At 28.9% G+C, this 15,460-nt stretch overlaps 1 protein-coding gene across 4 annotated transcripts in view; it reads right to left on the reverse strand.

The window, feature by feature from the left end:
• The window catches only part of LOC123272410 (GTPase-activating Rap/Ran-GAP domain-like protein 3), a 31,906-nt gene extending 19,801 nt beyond the window's left edge, over nucleotides 1-12,105 (reverse strand). Inside the window, exons 1-2 of one of the 4 annotated variants that reach the window (XM_044739162.1) lie at nucleotides 11,946-12,105; nucleotides 10,154-10,836 (exon numbers count right to left, since the gene is read on the reverse strand). In XM_044739162.1, the coding sequence (XP_044595097.1) occupies nucleotides 10,154-10,365 (212 nt within the window). In that variant the 5' untranslated portion in view covers nucleotides 10,366-10,836; nucleotides 11,946-12,105. Of the gene's footprint in view, nucleotides 1-10,153; nucleotides 10,837-11,434; nucleotides 11,450-11,582; nucleotides 11,894-11,945 lie in introns of those variants that run through there. The other 3 variants (XM_044739161.1, XM_044739160.1, XM_044739163.1) reach the window with 3 other exon arrangements.
• Nucleotides 12,106-15,460: the final 3,355 nt, after the last annotated feature.

Raw genomic sequence — 15,460 nt, forward strand, 5'->3', positions numbered from 1 at the left:
TTATTTATTTCACTTATCTGCTCGAATTAATCAATAAGATTTATAACTATCAATAATTTATACGCTCGGTATTATATGTTGATTTATTTAAATGTTATTATCTCACGAGTGATCTAAATTTTATTTATATTTTTTTATCAAGTGTTTATTTTGTCACAGTCGATATTATATCACGCGATTATTCATCTGATATAGATGTGAGCAGAGGCGCAGATATCTAGAGCCGATAAGGTCGCTCTTCTATGTACCCTTCATTGTCGGATATCGAGAGAGGATTATCCCTTATTTTTTTTACTTCTGTTATCGACAGCTGGGGAATTTATGTCCCTTGTTTTTTTTTAATTTTTGTTCGAACAAAATGATTAATTTTTAGCGTGAAAAATTGACGCAAAAATGGATTGCGGAAGTTTAAAATTTTAATTTTAGTTGTAGATAGATTGCTAGAGATAAAGATAAAAAAAATAGTGAGTAACTTTAGTAGGGGATTTAATTAAGAAAATTACACTTATCAATTTTGTATTCTTCAGACAAAATTGAAGTTTTTAGCGTTCAAGTTTTAAAATGTTTTTAAGAGTAAAATTGTGCTGTAAAATTTCTGATTATTCGAAACTTCAAACTATTCAAATCTTTCGAAGTAATCAAAATTGTAAATTATTGAAATTGTAAATTTTGATAAAAAAATTGAAATGTTGACTAGTGAAAAAAAAATAGACCTGATGATAATGAATAAAATATATAGGACAGGTAAAATAAATAAAGAAGGTGTGAAATGTATGATGTAAGGAAACAAGTTTCATCAATATGTACATACAACTCAACAACTGCTATCGATACAAACTTTTGTGAGCTACAATTATGTCATTGCTGTTTGCTAGTATGATAATTAATTATCGCTAAAAGTACAGTTGTTAAATTTAAGTAGTAGATTGTAGTAAATTACTTAAGAACGGGAGCATAAAATGTAAGTATAAATAATTAGAATAATGAGAAATGGAAAAAAACAAAATGATTATTTGATGAAACCGTAATGGGAGTCTTATATATTATTATTTATAAGAAAGAAGGTGGATGAAAAGAGACTAAGAGAGTTTTTGTGTTTGATGTATATCCTTAATGTCGTGACGTTTTAATTATTATTCGTAATTAGTCCTCAGAGGTAACTGTGAGTCGTGATACTGTTGATGTTGATGTTTTAGTTTTTTCCTTACGCAATTAATTATCAAGGCGGTGTGGTAGTACCGGGTGGGCTATACGAGGGACTACTTGAAAAAAGAGGTTGTTTGACGTAAACGGAAATACTCTATATGTAAATCTGATGTAATCAGTAGCTGGTAGTACCTTAAATTGAGTTGGTAATACTTGATTAAATTTTTTTTATAACTCTTTTTCAGTGCTACTAAATATAGGTCGATTGGTATTGAAGTTTTTAATTATTTCGATGGCTAGATGAGTTTTTTAATAGTATTTATTTAGAAGAAATGATTATTGATTTTTGATAGAAATTAATTGTTTTATAAAATCAAATTTGACTGTGAGGAAATTTTTTTCTTCTGCAGAAGTTATAGAGGGAAAAATTTCGGGAATTTATCTTTTTTTTTCTTATCCCTTGCAAAGAATTGAATTTATAAATTTTTCTTTATCTAATTTCATACCAACTGCCGTAAATAACTCTTAATTTTATTTCCAAATTCCCAAACAAAACAAAATTAATAATTCCGTAATTAAAAATTAATTTAATTTCTTTCGCATTAAACTTTTTACCTATCACTTTTGTTCGCAAAAATATATTTCTACACTTAAACATTAACAAAATTCCACCATCAGGTTCGTCGCTAAAAAAAAATCAATAGAATAATTAGAATAACACATTTCAACGCGCCATATTTTTAAAAAATCGTGATAAAATATAAAAGATAACAGTAATTATAAATTCTCAGCGTGTTCACCAGTCACGTACCAAAGATTATGCTTTATCTACCAGCAAACCAGAATCGAATTTAAATAGTTTAAAAACAACGAATAAAATAAAATAAACCTAAACCAGATCAAATGACCAACTTCCTTATTATTTAATCAATTATCTAAATGACCAGCATCCCTAATGTAATAAATAACACTAAACACAATCATCGTGAGCAGCCCGTACCAGCATCACGTCACACGAGGATTCCCAACAAACAAAGTAGCGCCATAAACGTATAGTACAAATACGTAATTTGTGCAACAGTGATTACTGATTCGAGGCTTTTCAGTCTAAGTGAATGGATGCGAGTATGAGGCAAGAAGATAGTGACTTTGACGTGCTAACTCACTATATATGGTTAAATCAGTATGGTACCTCACACTGACACACACAGATTTAGACTTATCTGTTTATATTTTAGTTGTACAATATATAAGCTACAAGCATACATTAAATTTGTATGCACGTTTGCTTGGAGATGAGCCCGATGAATAGTTAGTGAAATTGAACATCAGATCCAGGGAAGATGACTGATGAGAATGAGAGCAAGAATTAGATCTTTAGACAAGACTAGTTACTGTCTCATGATTATGATCATGACTCTTGAATCTTGAATGTTGCACGGTGAATAGAAGATGATCAATTGACTGTTTGGTTCTTCCGACGGAGTATACTTAACCTCCTTTTCGTAAATCTGTTTCCAGCACAGATCCTCTGTTTCTAGTTGCTATTATACTGTCTACAATATTCATTGTACTCTCAATAGTGTAAACTAGATATAATAGTACACTGGAGTTGATATCTTGCTGCGAAACATACAAATCTGGGTTTATATGCATTGTATCTGTTTAGTTAAACTCATGCGCTAAATATACTTCGATGTCGAATCGTTAAACTTTCAAATTCACCCTTAAGGCAGTTAGATAAATTTATCCGCAGCACTGATTGTAAGTACGCAAACCATTTACCTAGATATCTATTGTCCTTAATGTCGAACTGGAGTACTAGGTCTGAGATTTCCGATTTAACGACAAATGAAATTATTCCCGAGAGATTGAACGAAGAAAAGGAAAAGGGGGAATATAAATATCTGGAACTGATCAAGAATCAAGAGATAATTTTGTTAATTCATTTATAAGAGTATTGATTTTTGTAAGTTAGAAAAAATTCTTGGTTCAAGGAAAATATTAGAAAAATTTCACTCTTGTTTTAAAACATTCCAATAATTATATATATATTCAAGACAAAAAATTTTTGAATCGAGACAATCGAGATGCTCTTAAAAGTAATTTTCTTGGATCAAAAATATTTTTTTTGAATCAAGTAGTTTTATTTTCAGAGTATTTATTAGAAAACTTTATTGAAAGAAATTTTCCTTTAAGAAGTTTTCAGAATTTTGACCCAAATTTTTTGTTAAGGTTTTGTGTAATTTTCTGTGTATAGATTCTGAATCGTTTGGTAAAGTTTTTTATCTCATTGGATATAAAACTGTTTAGTTTCTGCAGTAAATAACGTGAAAAGAGGAGTATAAAAAATTTATCGCTCTTTATCTGGGTATTTATTTGATCAATGGTTGAAAAATTTAAAGTAAACTGTGTAGCATGTTGTTGTTTGCTAGTTCGATTGTAAAAAATCAAAATTTTTTGGTTGGTTAGTTCGCTGTTGGGAATCGAAAAATAAATATGGATGAATTACAGATGACTTTTGCTGCGGAAAAAGTTATTTAGAAAAGTCGTTATGATTGGAACTGTATAAATTATAGTGTACCACTCAAAACCAGATGGGTGGGTTTCATTTTTTTTATTTATGCATTGAAGCGATTGTCCGGTCTCTACTCACTTTGTTTAAATTTGTTACGTTAAATAGAAAAATAGTTTGCAGCAATACGCTTTTGTTCAAAGAGAAAATAAATAACTATATATATACTGTATAGAGTTTTAGATAGCAAAAATATGTATTATTTGCGTTATATAGAAAATATAGTGACGCAGATCGGTTGCTATTATATTTCCAGTACTGTTTGTCATTCAGATTTATAAGATAAATTTAGCTCTCGTAATTGAAAAGTTTATTTTTTTCATTTATTATATTTCTGTGTAATTTATTTGTTCTTTGAATATTATAATTATAAATATGTTGAATTAGAAAATTTCCTCCGATTATTTTTTTAATTTTTAAAACATTTAAAAATTTATTAATTTTTATGATTTATACGTACGTTTTTGTAAAATTAATAAAGAAAAAAAAACAATTAATAAACTTATCGATTTCTGACGCGTATACAAATATTTTAGTAAGGTGGATAAATTCCAAGGATGGTAAGACTCTGTAAGTGGATCCGAAGCCACACGTTTGAGTAGTAAGTAAATTTTAAACCACACGCCTTACTCGTAAGTGGATTTAAATCTCCACATTTTACTTATAAGTCAATTAGTATGAACAATGCGTAGTTTGTAAGTAGATACAGTTTCCAGGTTAATTAACAGTGCAATTATAATTATAATTCTCCTTAAATTTTCTTCCACTTTTTAGCATTATAAAAGAATCTCTACTAAAAAGCCAAAATAGTATTTACGAGGCCACAAAAAATTTACTGAAATATTTATGGATTTTTTTTTTCAGTTTATAATCAAACAGAATTTACAATAAAATTTTTCTTTTTCAAACAATAAATCCTGATACTTTATTACAAATGAGAATCTGCTACAATACGAGGGAGTTTCAAATTTTTCAGAGAGTTTATTGTGTTCGATACATAATACTGTAAGTTCAAATTTAAATGTTTAATATAATTTGATTGTATTCTGAATTTAACGTGCAAAATACTTTGAATAAAACTATAATTCGGTACCTGAAACTTGGAATAAATTTCTTACAATACAAGCTGTTCAAAAACTTCTAAAACCTTTACGCGAATTTCGTTTTATTAAAAAAAAAAAGATTAGTACAATCAAGTAATACAACTTCAATGTTTCAATATTAGTCTTTAAAATTTTCACAATATTTTTTAAGTTTAACGAGTAGCAGTATTTCTTCATTAGAAATTTAATTAATCCCAGGAAATTCAGTATCATGATGAGCACAGTTAATGGTGCTAATTTGTCATAAATTTCAAGGGCTGACGGATAAGGGTATTTTAAGTTTAATCTCTATGAAACAAGAAATTTTTTTCTCTAAGTATTCAAAATAATAACTTGTTGTTATTCGCAGTCAGTTTAAGCCTTCAAAAAATTAATCTTGGATTGATAAAAATGAATTAATTCAAGTTATTTATTATAGTCGTATCATAAAATTCACTTGCTTTGATTTCTCTGGCTGGAAAAGACGTAAAGGCTAGTATAGAGTTCGGAAGAACAGAGACTATATAGAGGTATTTATGTTGAGGTAATTTTTATACTTGTTTACCCTGTATCCGGTCTTTAGTCCCTCAAGCTGCGTATGTATAAATAACACCACATATGTCAATGAACTACATAATAGCTAAGTATGTGCGTTTATGCGGTCATTTATTTATCCGCCCCTTGGCTGAAAGCCCAAGGGTTAATCTACCCAGGGTAGTAAGGATCTAAGTATAGTCAGACAGACACGACATTGCGCACATTACAATGAATGGAAAAAAAAAATAAAAAGAAATAGAAAACAATGAATGTTTGAATGAAAAATCAAACCCTTGACCTAAACTTACGCTGAATTTTTACCAGACCGCAGTATTTAGTTTAAAAAAAAATGATTTTCTCATAAACCTGCCATGTTTTATCGCAACGTGAAGATTTTTCTTTGCTCATTGTTGACGAAGAACTTTTAATATTTTTTTATTTACATAACTTTATTAAACCACGTTTTCTAGTTATTTTCTTTCTGGAATCGCAGAGATGGCAAGTTTGAGTAAGAAAAAGCTCAGTGATATCAAACGTCTTTTAATCAGTCGACGGTTCCATTTAGAAGATTATTTAAAAAGCTTTCCACATTCTATCACTTCTTTGTCAGACGACTTTAAACTCTCGTGTCTTATTTTCAAACGTCTATTCAAGATGGGACTGGTGATAGACACGAGTTTTACGGTATTGACAAATGAGTGCTTCAGGCTCTCAACTTTTTTTGTTTTTTATTGTTGAAAGTTTTATATAGTGTCACGGGAATAGATTTCATTTCTGTAGTGGGTGTGAAAAGGGATATTTTTTTAATTTTGCTGTTACATATTTTTAGCTAAAAAATTTTTGCTTGGATTTTGAGTTAAATAAATTTTTTAATTCAGTCTTCGACTTTTAAATATTATTTTTTGACTTTTCAACTACTCTTTTCGTCTTGAAAATAAAAGAAAAGTTTTTTTTTGTTGTAATTTTACAATCACAAGTGTATCAAATTATACAGTGGTCAATTCCGATATCAAAACGCTAAAAAATCGGTCTCAGTGCTCGAAACTGATCGAATAAAATAATCTCGTGAATTCTTATAATATACCGCCAGCAAATTTAACATAATATTGATAATACACAAGCATACACACAGAATAAATATTAAGAGCTAAAAAAATATTGACATAGATATTCACCGTAAATAAAACACATATACTTTGAATTTTTATTAAATACACTTTATCTCAGCCATCTTCAATCGCTATTTCCCTTAGCAGAGTATCGCGAATTTATTCAAAAAAATCTCCATAGAAAGAAGCCAACTAAGCCCTCGTTGGTTTTGCGCTATTCAATACGTCTAGTGAAGGTATACATACTATCTTTCGACGGTTTCAAAAGAAGTAAGACGTTAAAAATGTATTTAAAGGAAACCACCCGGAGAAAAAATATAAAAAACAAATAAAATGATGAATAATAAAAAAATAAATTATTTGAAAAGAAGCAATGCGAAGGGGTCGAGGGCACTCTATTGCAAAAATCGATAGTTACTTGCGAATGCAGGCCATCTGTGACGCAGTTCACGATACACATGTCCATTGTACTACAAGATCGTTTTAAAGAAATTAAAGGGTCGAAGGAAGTAATTACTTTCACAGCTATTTCTCGTCATCCGATACTGAGAGTCGGGTAATTATAAGTATTTGCTTTTAAGTCAATTGATCGTTATATTATTAATTACATACTGAGAAATTGAACTTAACGTTCCGCTAATGAAAATCGAATTGAAAAATTAAGTATTGATGGTGGTTATTCATATATGATATAAGGTCTGTATCATGGCAAGGGCTTTAAAAAATATAATATAGACATCAGATGGATAGTCAACCTCGCACTTGTTCGCTTTCATCCGATACTTCCACTCAGTCGAGCGCGATCATGATCGATTGCACAATACAAAAGACCGTGTGTATACAACTCACGTCTCGTCTCTGCTGGCAACGTGCTGCTAAAGGGTTAATTATAAAAGTGTCGTCGAATGAAAAGAATTTTTTTATCTTTTATTTATTTATTTTTTTTAAATCTGTATTCAGGTAGGAATTCTCGTTTTATGTCTGGGAATTTATTATGGATTTTGCCTATTGTTTGGTTTGATGTTTTATCATTTTTTTTTCAATCCATGGATTTACATTGAAGTTTTTTTAGTGTAGAATGATTAATGGTTTTGTTCTTCATAGCTTTTTCAATTTTTTTTTGTGATGGGATGCAGGATTTTTGAATTATTTTTGGTTATTTATATTTTCAAAAATTTTTAATTATCATTTATTATATTTAATTATAAATTAACGACGATGATGCGATTAATAAAAAAATTTTGTGTCATTTTTACACAAAAAAAAAAATGTTAGTCCATAAAATTTTAATCAATAAAAATATTTGATCAATAGAAGTATAAAGTCAGATAATGTTTTTTTTTAAGCTGTCAGCAAGATAAAATTACAATTATCTCGGCATTATTAAATTACTATCACAATAATTATAATTGTAGTCTCTTTGTTTCGTAAGAAGATAATAGGATTTAAATTTCATAATTTTATAAAAATAACATTATAAATGATAGCACACAATATCGATAAATGTTACCAGGATTATTTACAATAATTGTAATGACAACCGCGGGTAGATAAAACAAATTATATTTAACTGTAGAAAGGATGGGAGCATTTAATATGATACAATAACGAAAGCATAAAGTGAGCAATGGTTACTTTTACCGTAAAATAAGCTACTTTTAGTTGTTAGTCTGGCATGGTGAGCAAAGAATGTGGACTGTTGCTTTTCTCATCCCTCTCTTTATTATTGTCATTATTATTATTACTTTTTTTTTAAAGAAAACAAAAAATAGAAACTTTTTCTGCGACCACAAAACTGCCTCGCGGCAATCCGAGAGACTCCAACAAAAGCCAGTAGAAATGAACAGAAAAAAATTCATTTTAGTGATATGAAAAGTAGAGCAGGAAAGTAATATCGAGTAGGAGAGGAATAATTATACTTATTTACTTTTTTTATGCATAATTTCATTTTTTATCAGAGTGTTTAAACTATACAATTTGAATCCATAAGAAATATTTCAACGAGTAAATAATAGGATTTTTAAATTAGCAACAAATAGACATGACGATTTTTTACTAATAAACAATAAAAAGTTTATTGTTTAAAAATGAATATTAATGTTTTAATAAATAGTACTAATTTTTGTTTCGTATCATTCATTTTTTCAAAGCGAATAGTTTTTCACTTCAACTTTTGTTAATTTTTGTTTTTTTTTTTTTATTTCATTAGAAAAAATACTTAAAATTTTTTCGAATGTTAAATCAAAAAATTATTTGTCGTACTAATCAAGTCCATATATAATTTATATTCAAATTTAATGAAATACATCCCACTTTGAATGTAAATAAATAAGTTATTGATTACATTGCATATTAATTAATTTGAACAAATTTGAAGGACAATATTAATTGATGTCGCTAAAATTACCCCGTTAAATTTACATATTTAATTCGAAATAAATCAGAATCAGGTTTGCAATATATAAATTAGTTATTGCTACAACCGAAATTGGTGAACGCAGATAATCTAATAAAATAGGATCCATTATTCATACTCTTCATTTTGTTTACAAAGTATAAATTTATCGCCGATTCGTCCTTTGAATTAAATTTAATGTTTAAGTAATACTTGATAAATATTCTTACGTAAAATGTAAAATTATATAAGAAAAGTATCAATACACTCGATACGAGCAATATTAATATTAATATTAATTTAAGAGAAGGTACAAGTGGTGAATTATTAGATTCGAATGGATTTCAAAGACTCTGGGAAGAAAATGAGATCAATCAATTATCAGAGCGTTTCTCTTGACGCTTTTCAGATACTGTGTTACATTTCTCTTCCCTTTACTTCTCAGAAATCCATCTATATTGTTCGTAAGTTAAATGCACTCGATGTACATATTGAACTTTGCACTTGAGAGGGTATTGATTTTATTTCATTAATTTATTTTGTTAAACTTTAATTAATTTAAGTTTTAACTTTATTGTCAATGATTCTCTCTGGCAATTCTGTTTCAACTAAACTTTTATCTATTTAATGAGATTTTTATTGAATATCAGAAGTCATCAATTATTTTATTATAAATTGAATTACTTTTCTATTTTTTAATTGTATTTTATAATTGATGTTTTGACTTTTGAATTAAATCTATTTATTACTTAAAAGTCTAAATCCAGGAATTAAAAAATAATATTAATAGTTAGCAATCTGCAGTCATTATGAGGAAAATATGCATAAAAAAATAGCTTAGTAATTTTTCAATATTTTTAATTACAAAATAAAGAATTTAAGTACTTTTAATATAAATTTTAAAAATAATATCACTATGACAGAATCAATTACCATTAATTTAATGGAAAATATGATATAAATTATTATTAAATTGATTAAAACAATCATAATAATAATAATAATAAAGTACCTTCAATATAAATTTCCAAAGCTCTAATAATTCCAATCTAAGTCCATTAAGCTCGTCTTAAATTTCCGCTCGTTCAATATCTTATGAATAATATTCCTCTAAAAAATTGATCAACACCATAAATAACAAAAGAACACTTTCACCTTTATTAATTTTTTTTCCTCCTACCCCAATTCTTTCAAATCTTGAATTTTCCCATTAAATTTGATCGGCTAATTAGCCGATGAAATCCCCAAATTTTTTTCTAGTGGCCCTCTTAAAAAAAAAAATAAAAAATGATATCAATAGAAAACTAACCTTATAGTCCAGGGCAGGACTTTGCTGCCCTCAAAACTGATAGACCTCAGCTCGTACTTGGATCTCAGTCTCAGCGGGGAGCCCTGAGACGCGTTGTTTCCGTAAAGAAAGCTCCGTATACTTCTGGAGTTCGAACTTGTCGCGAGAGCGTACCGGCGCGAGGGTGCGTTCTCGCGCGCACATTGATTCGCTGTCCTCTTCAACGAACTCATCTTATCCCGATACAAGTATTTGAGCACCTAGCCACTAAATTTACTAAACCTACTGTCACTATCCATGCCAACCTGAGCCCACAAAAACTCAAGATTTTTTAATAAAATTCAATCTTCTAGTCACACCTCAGCCACAAAACAATAATTTTTCTTCTTATTTAAGTCGAAAAAATTGGCCTAGAGCCACCCGGTACCAGCAAATCCACTGCAGTCTGTCGTCTTGGCATTTTTCCGAATCTCTAGATCTTTTCCGAGCACCTGGAGTAACAGGTAGTTGACTCTTCAGCAATGCGATAAAACGTTTCTTCCATTCGCTAATTTCCTTCTCTCTGATCCGATAACTTCCATTATCAGTTCAAGGTCAACACCCACTCAACCATATGCTATTTAATTAAATTAATTGGTTCATCTCCATTCTGATTATTCGATTATCCTATTTTAGTTTCTCCACACTGATACATTGATAGCAGCCTTCAAAAAGTTAAATCGTTATTCATTGGATTTTTTTTAAATAAAAAATTTTTTTTCTGATCACTAATGGATAGATTTATTTGGAAACTACTAGTTTTATATAAACAATATTTTTTTTAAAAACATTTAATACAATCAAATCAATATTCACAATTTATTCAACCCAAAATAAATATTCATAATATCTACAAACAAATATTAGCTTTTGTAAAGTTCTACATGCTGACAGATAAATATTTACTCAACGAATAGTTGAGATGAGTCGATTATTTTATTGAATTTTGATCGTTTTTAATAAAATCTTCTATCTTAATTCACTGAAAAATTTTTTACTCAAAAATTATCTCATAAGCTTTTCAAAAATTCTGTTTAAAGGATAGAAGATATGAAAAAATTTATAAAGACCTTCTTTATACAAAACAAAATTTTCTATGAAAAAAGTCTCTTATGATTGTTATAAAAAGTCTTTCATCATTATTTTTACGAGAAATTAAAGTTTGAATTACTGAAAATAATCGTTTGTAAATTAAAAAATTTAATGACTTTAAAATTAAATTTATTGTTAAATAATAAAAGATGCAAAAAAATTAATAAGAACCTTTTTTATAAAAAATTTAATTTCCCAAAAAAAAAATCTCTAATTTATTTTTCCGGATTTTCTATACTTTGTCCAGAATGCAGACTCTAAATTTTTCATTTAAAATACAATAGACGCAAATTCATTTTTTCATCACAAAATTATTTACCCCACAGAAGACTAAATTTTCTATTAAGTTAAATCAGTTTTATTAACTTGAAAAACTTTAAAACAATAAAAAAATAAATTATTCCACGTTTTCACATCACAAATCCTACCTCAACCGCATAACTATTTAGCATTTAATACACAAGTTAAAATATTGTTTTTAAAAGAAGTTGTGAGAGCGGGAGAAGAGTAGATGATGTGTCTATAAGAGCCGCTCAGGAACTGAATGCAGGTAGAGGGTTGAGATACCGGGGGTACACGTAGATACATAGACTGGCATAATCGGCGTGGCACCTTCCACAAACTACCCCACCAGGAGTAGCGTGCATTAACCAACACCGTTGGCGCTTGTACGCGCGCTTACCTTGAAGCTCTGACTCCCCTTTTTATCTCCGCTCGCGACAACTGAACTTGTGTTCGGTACACATTATATAACATGTCAACTGTGTGTGTGCAGATATTATATATCAGAGGGTAAATTTACAAGCAAGAGAGAAGAGTGTGTAGATAGTAGTACCCTCTCCAGCAGCCAGCAGCCGGCTGCTGTAGAGACACGTGACTGCTCGATTTTACGGAGACACGGAGTTGCTTTCCGTACATTCGACATGGGGATGCTTTAAACGCATGCGTCCTTTCCTGATCAGAGGGTTATTATTTCCAGTCAGTCCTTGCCTCCTTTTCTCCCGATACTTATCTCAGACATATTTCTCGTTTACAAACGAGATAGAGTTGTTTTGCTCCAGTTGTTTTCCTCACTGTTTTCCCGAGACGCCGAGACGTCTAAGACCAAGTTTCATTTTTTTACAAAAGTTTTTTTCCTCTCGTTTTGCTGGATCTTGTTTCCGAAACTTTCGCTAATTTTATTAAAGAGCTGAGCAGGACTCTTCGGAAAAAACGGGTTTAATTTGGTTATTGTCTAAAGAATGTATACTTTATTATTTTATGAAAGAAAAACAAAGTCTGGGATAAGGATATAGTATGATAATTATTCACTCGAAAAAAGTATGTCAAGATTACTAAAATTTTTAAAACGTCAAAGTAGTCTAAATGATTGATTAAAAAAAATAAGTTTGAATTTTTTAAGTCCATGTAAAGTCAATCCTTAATATTGACTTTTTGATATCATTTTAAATATTATTCCCGCACGGAAAAAGTATATATTCTGGAATATATTCTGAAATATATTCCAGAATATATTCCGAACATAACCCGTTTTGCCCAAGGAATATATTCCGGAATATATGGGCATGCACTCACTTGTATTCCGTTTTACTCAAAATTTTTCTCTGGTCTATAGTCTGGTCTGTCGTCAGATCTATGGTCTGATCCATCGTATATATACTGAATATACTTTTGAAATATATTCTTTGGGCAAAAAGGGCTATATCCGGAATATATTTAGAATATATTTCAGAATATATTCCAGAATATATACTTTTTCCGTGGGGGTTAACTTGTCTTAAAAAATGATGAATTATCTGAAAATTCTTTGACTAAAAATTGAAATAATTAATGAAATAATTTCTCATAATTAAAAAAAAAGAATAATAAAATTCACTATTTTTTAATTAAAATTTTATGAACGTCGTTAGATCTCACCTTAAAATAAAATTTACATGAACGCGATAGTTGAGCTTCTACTTACGCTCTCTTCTTATTCTGAAGCAGAATTTATTCCACAGACAATCGATCGTTGATTTTTTATCGAGTGATTTCTCGAGAATGTAAAAAATTTAAAACAGGCTCATTAGATGAATAGTTTAGCAGTTATGAAAATAAGAATAAAGTTTAGGGATTTTTTATTACGTAACGTGGCTCTTACCGAGAGTAAGCGTGGGAGTAGTAATTTATTCAGATGTATGAGGAATTTTATTTCACTTTATTTTATTACTTTGTCTTTTTATATTTTATTCATTTTTATCTGGCCTAACCAATACTATAGAGTTTGATTAATAAAAAAAAGATAGAATGAAAAAAAAAAAAAATGGCATAATAATAAAAAAAGGCGGTTGCCGGAAGGCAGCGAGATTGGGAAGACCTGGAATTTAGTTACCCATTTATCGCAAAGTCCCAACCCTGCGTGACTAAATTATTGGAATTTCAGGCAAGGGATCGATCGAAATTTATTTTGCGACAAATTATTCAAGGTTAGGCGTATATACATCGCTGTTTACTGGTACTTACACTCAATTTACATTTTATTTACTCGTTTTTTTTTCTTCTTTCTTTTCAGTAATTTATATTACGAAATAAAATTAGAGAGCTGACAAGGGTGATTTAATTAAGTTACATGAGATTTTATGTAGAAGCGTTAACATTTATTCGGTAAGTAGAGTACAGTGAATATACAGGTCTCGTGTTGAGTCGCATTAATTTTTTTTATTTAGTTGATATAAAGTTACAATACAGGTTTTTTAACAATACATACTTTTGACTTTGTGTCTTAACTTCACTAGTTATAATTTTAATCTTAACTTATGTACAGTTTAGCACCTTGACTACTTTACTTTTCAATTGTTTAGTAGAAAAAATTATTTTTACTTGATAAAAAAAATTTTTCTACTCAAAAAACAATTTATTCTCCAATAAATCGTAAAATTTTTTCATTTATTTTCAAAAATTTTATTAATGAAAAAAATTTCATTTTATTCTGTAAACATTTATATAAAAAATTACCATTTAATTTTCAAACAATTAGTGAAAAAAAGTGTTATTTAACAATTGAATTAATTAAATTTTCTTATTTAACTATTAACCATTTTAAAAATGATTTCTCTAAATTTTCTCCGTTGTTTACATTATTTATTAGTAAAGAAAATTTTTGATCATGGCAAGACTCGATTAAAATAAGTTATAATTTTTTATATAACGACAGTAAATCAATAACAGTAAGTACGTAACATTTAAGTACCCAGTGGCCATGATTCAGGTGAATTTTAGTGAATAAATGGGTTAAAAAGGTATGACATTTTTTTAATAAAAAAAATTTTTTTTTTTAATTTTTAACTATTTAAATATTAATATTATTCCATTAGCTTTTTTTGATCTCTCATTAAAAGTAAATTAATTATTTATAATTATTGTTTGAAGGATTATTTTCTTCAGCGAATTTTTTGCTGTTTTATAAACTAAATTGAAGCGTACCCAGCACCGTATCGTTTTTAGTTTGACCTACATAACTATTATCACTAGTACGCGGGTAATTGTAATGACATCGAGTTACACGTTTTTTTTGTCCTGCATTAACATAAAAAATTTTTCCGTAAAAAATTATAAAAGAGCGTTTAAAGTTAGAATAAAAATAATGATGATCATAATGACAATAATGATGATGATGTTAGGGCATTAATAATAGTATTTTTAAAAATGCTCCAAATGTTAATTATCTAAATGACGAAGTAGAAAATAATATAAACAGCCTCGATATATATTCTGTTTTTACCGAGGCTCAAGGCCAGACTCTACAGTCCCACTCGTAAAAAGATTAATTCCCAAAAAGGTTTGGTCTGGATTAGTAAAGCTTGGGGTTAAAAATTTAACGATTGTTAGATTTATACGAGTGGCAAATGGAAAACCTGGCGATCGTAGATACAAATAAGAATTAAAAAGTATAAAAAATTGAATGGTACGTCTGGTACATTTGTCGAATTTTAAACAAATAAAAGCATGCAGTGCAGGATAAAAAATTTTAGGCAGTACGGTAAAGGATTATGTATATAAATACATGTTCGTAAATGACTGCAGTATTGATTCGTGAAGAATCTAAGTCTTCGAAATCGGCAATGTAATGTTGGATTTTATTTTCGTTTTTCGTTTATTTTTACTTTTAAGCTATCCAGCATTGGGTCGGAATTCTGGCCGTGGTTGTGTAGAAGACAT

Source organism: Cotesia glomerata, linkage group LG10, assembly GCF_020080835.1.
Source record: "Cotesia glomerata isolate CgM1 linkage group LG10, MPM_Cglom_v2.3, whole genome shotgun sequence".
NCBI lineage: Eukaryota > Metazoa > Arthropoda > Insecta > Hymenoptera > Braconidae > Cotesia > Cotesia glomerata.